Source organism: Nicotiana tomentosiformis, chromosome 6 (genome assembly GCF_000390325.3).
Source record: "Nicotiana tomentosiformis chromosome 6, ASM39032v3, whole genome shotgun sequence".
Lineage (NCBI taxonomy): Eukaryota > Viridiplantae > Streptophyta > Magnoliopsida > Solanales > Solanaceae > Nicotiana > Nicotiana tomentosiformis.
In genome coordinates this window covers 129,366,118-129,370,028 of record NC_090817.1, presented here as the reverse complement: position 1 = coordinate 129,370,028, position 3,911 = coordinate 129,366,118, and the positions used below count along the sequence as shown (strand labels likewise).

The window sequence follows — 3,911 nt, the reverse complement described above, 5'->3', positions numbered from 1 at the left end:
ATTCAGTATTTCAGTGTTATTTTTATACATAGTAAACCATGACATTAGCAATCACAGTTTTTGATATGTGAATAAGCATGTATAAAGACAGAACTGTCCTTTCAAAATCTTTAATACACCAAATCAAAGCGTCGATAAGGAATAATCCCAGCATAACTAATCTCAACATTATTAATAAACCTCATTCATTATCTATTCTTAATCACACTACCAAACGACCTCTAAGTCCTAAGGGTGATAATTGTTTGGTACATTTGGCATAATTCACGGGTAGATCATATCTTAGCTTCACCAACCAAGGGTGAAACTAGAGTATTAGATACTGTGTCCAAAAAAATTTAGTAACTTTTGTTTAGATTTTATATTTATATTAAAAAATCCTTTAAATATATATAATATTAAAGACTTGTAACTAACACAATTATAAGTTCAGTATTAAATTCAAAACACATAAACTTTTAACTAGGTCACCAACTTGTATCCTATTAATCAAATATCAACTTGTATCCTATTATATATATATATATATATATATATATATATATATATATATATATATATGTATATATATATATAAACGTCATAGGATATCAATAATTTAATGAAAACCTTTCAACATCTAAGCAATATTGCATAGCACGAACCATTTTTATATATAATCGTTAGGTCACGGGTTGTTTTTAAAAACAAGAAGTCATTCCTCCCTTTTTCATTATTGTACTTTTATTAGTTTTTTTATAACTAGCTCAATCAAATTTGGCTATAATAGATAAAATCTGGTGATCATTTAAACTATAAGGAGAAAATGTAGATGTGCGTCATTTAAGATGAAGGGAATAGAATTGCCCAGAAGAAAAAGAGAATAAAATTAAAATCTTGAAGCAAAGTCGTTATTTTATTATAGTAAGAGGGGGGGGGGGGGGGGGTTCATACTGTAACAGCGAGCTTAGCGTACGTCTCACATGTCACAACAAAGAAAGCTAGTCCCTTTGTTAATTAGGTAACTGCTTAAGTTAAAATTACTGAGAATCAAGAAAGAAAATATCAGGGGTTTGGATCCATCAACCAATGTAGTACATAGGGTCAGGGACTTTAAAAGTACGAGAACCCACGTTTTCTCCGATCAGATCACTCCATTGGTCTCCAATGTTGCCAACAATTCTGTATCCAGCTTTCACTAGCTCTGTTCTCTTGCTTGATTTAAACTCCACTGCTGTTGCCGAGTCGTTATCTCCCCTTCAAGAAGTGTAAGAAAGAAAGAATTAACTTTTGAACTAAAACAAGTCATACACATTTGTGGGACTCTATAAAAATCATCGCATTTGGGGATAAAAAGAAAAGTACACATAAATATACTTACTTTAGTGCAAGCTTTGCCCAGTTACTGTAACCAGCTTTCTTGAGATTGGCGATCCTTACTTGTTTGAAAGACTCTCGAGTCCCTGTTATGAAAACTGGCTTGATTCCAAGAGACAGCACTGTTTTGTATACTCCAAGTATCGAAGGAATGGCAGGTGCTTTCCCCTCGGCCACCCACGCATTAAACTTTGTATTGTTGTAAGGTATAGCCCTGCACAAAAATGCGTGAAATACACTAGTACGCAATAGCTACTAAAACGTGTAAATAATTACACAAAAAGGAATTAATTAATTTTTATGGTTTTTGTAATTTTACCCAAAAGCAACATCAGATCGAGCGTAGTAAGGAAGATTAGAGAGAGTGGTCTCATCAATATCAAAGACCCAAACGTCCTTTCCGTCTCCGCCTAGTTTGAGACTCTTAGCGTACTCAATAGCGGCATTGGCCACAGCCTCACAGTCATGACGATATTGTTTGCCTAATATGTAATGACCTATATAGTTTTCGCATGCGCTTGGCACCAATTTCCAATTTTGAAGGTTGTTAGTCTCTACAGCAAGACGCCAACTAAGACAGTCCAATTGTGGGACGCGATAACCAGCAGAGCCAGTCTGTGGCCTTAGACGGTGGATTTCTACCACTTGGCTAATAACCTCTACATTATTGGAAGTAGAGGCCACTGCAGTCACCGCTACTATAGTTGAAATTAAGAAAAGCAAAGGAAAACACCTCATATTATGGTTTTAACAGAATATGATATGAAGGAGAAATGGGAGAACAAAGAAGATGTTTTCATAAGTTGGTATGTGGTGGCTTAAATAAGACCCTTAATCTCAAAAGCTTCAACTCAACTCAGGGCGATCACGTGTTTCACGACATGAATTATGCTTTGTCAAGATCGACTTTCTGTGGTTCTCACTTATTTAAGTACTTTTCATTTCCTTGCCAATCGTACAAGACAATAAATCACAAAGTTTAAAAGATAGAGGGAGGACAAGTGGGAAAAAGAGAATCATCAACGAATATATTTTGTTATTCTTGAATGTGTCTATGCTTAGAGCGCCCATTTGTATTTTGTGTAGTTAAATGTTTAATTTTCACTTGAATAGGTAGGTTATGTTAATTTTATACATGTATGCATTTTCTTGTATATTCAACTCTTTCCAATACTAAATACGCCAAATGGCCAAATATACCCTTCTATTTTCGAAAATGGTCTAACAATACCCCTCGTTATATTATTGGGTTATCTATACTCCTACAGTCATACTTAGGGTTCAAATATACCCCTCATTTAAACGGAGGGACACGTGTCATCGTCATGCTGGTCAATTCTAAATATCTTCTAATTAATTAAAAAGACTCATTAATCATACCCGAAAAGTAATTTTTTAAAGCAATTTTTTTTTATAAAAACTAAAATTATTTTTACTAAAAACTAAAAAAAACGAAAATATCTTCTTCTTTTTTTTAGTTTTTACAAAAAAACTGCTTTAGAAAAAATTGAAAAATATTTTCTAAAACAATGTTTTTGAAAAAAGCTGAAAATCAATTTTCTAAAGCAATTTTTTTTGTAAAAACTGAATTTTTTTTTACTAAAAATTGGAGAAAAAGAAAATATTTTTTTTCTAGTTTTTACAAAAAACCTGCTTTAAAAAAACTGAAAAATATTTTCTAAAACAATATTTTTGTAAAAACTGAAAAAAAAAACTGAAAAGCAATTTTCTAAAGCAATTAAAATTTGAAAAAACTGAAATCATTTTGAATAATACAAGGGTATTATTAGACCCATTTTATAACGGCAGGGTCATTTTTGGATTCAAATTTAAACGGGGTTATAATTAATCTATTTCGAATACCACAAAATCAATTTTGAGCCTTTTCCCTAAATGAAATGAATTGCGATGCAGTGTTTGTTCTCTAGCACCAACGTGAGTTACGTTGTGACGGTAGTTCTCCTCAATTCATCTCACATTGGGGGGTGTATTAGTGCAGCTACTTCAATAATAACAAGACCAACTTGTCCTAATTTATCATATTCTTTAGATGCTCACAGTTATTAAACGATATTTATAGTAGAAATAAACAATTTAAAAATAGGATACTGGATCATAACTTTATCGAGCAGATAAATAGCCATGTGCCTGAGGGTTGACATCCCACTTATTATTCATCTGCCGCACGCACCCACCATCAAAAGATAGATAACAATAAATATAAAAACCATGTGTTAAATATAATTTGACATGTTCAACTTTTGGTCGTTGAACCTACCACTGCAGGTTGGATTTTTAAATTTAGGCATTACTATATATATAACACACTCCTTTTCTACCCCAAAAAGATATGATATATATTATTTTATAAATTGTGGGTTAAAGAATTTTTCAATTGAAGTGACAAATTTGAATATGAATTATTTTATTTATAGAGTCGCCACTTGAAATTGATTTTTCAGTGTTTCAAGTCACCTTTTATTTGAATTCCTAATCAAAGGAAGGTTTGACTCTATTATTAATTGGTCTGCGAAAATAAAGTCCCAGTAAGGAAT

At 32.1% G+C, this 3,911-nt stretch overlaps 1 protein-coding gene across 1 annotated transcript; it reads right to left on the bottom strand.

Annotated features, from left to right (window-relative positions):
* Positions 1-876: 876 nt before the first annotated feature.
* Positions 877-2,165, bottom strand: LOC104114023 (acid phosphatase 1-like). Its single transcript, XM_009624359.4, has 3 exons — positions 1,676-2,165; positions 1,361-1,570; positions 877-1,236 (listed from the first exon to the last, which is right to left on the bottom strand). Exons 1-3 carry the CDS (start codon positions 2,092-2,094, stop codon positions 1,062-1,064), a joined length of 804 nt encoding a protein of 267 aa, XP_009622654.1. The 5' UTR covers positions 2,095-2,165; the 3' UTR covers positions 877-1,061.
* Positions 2,166-3,911: the final 1,746 nt, after the last annotated feature.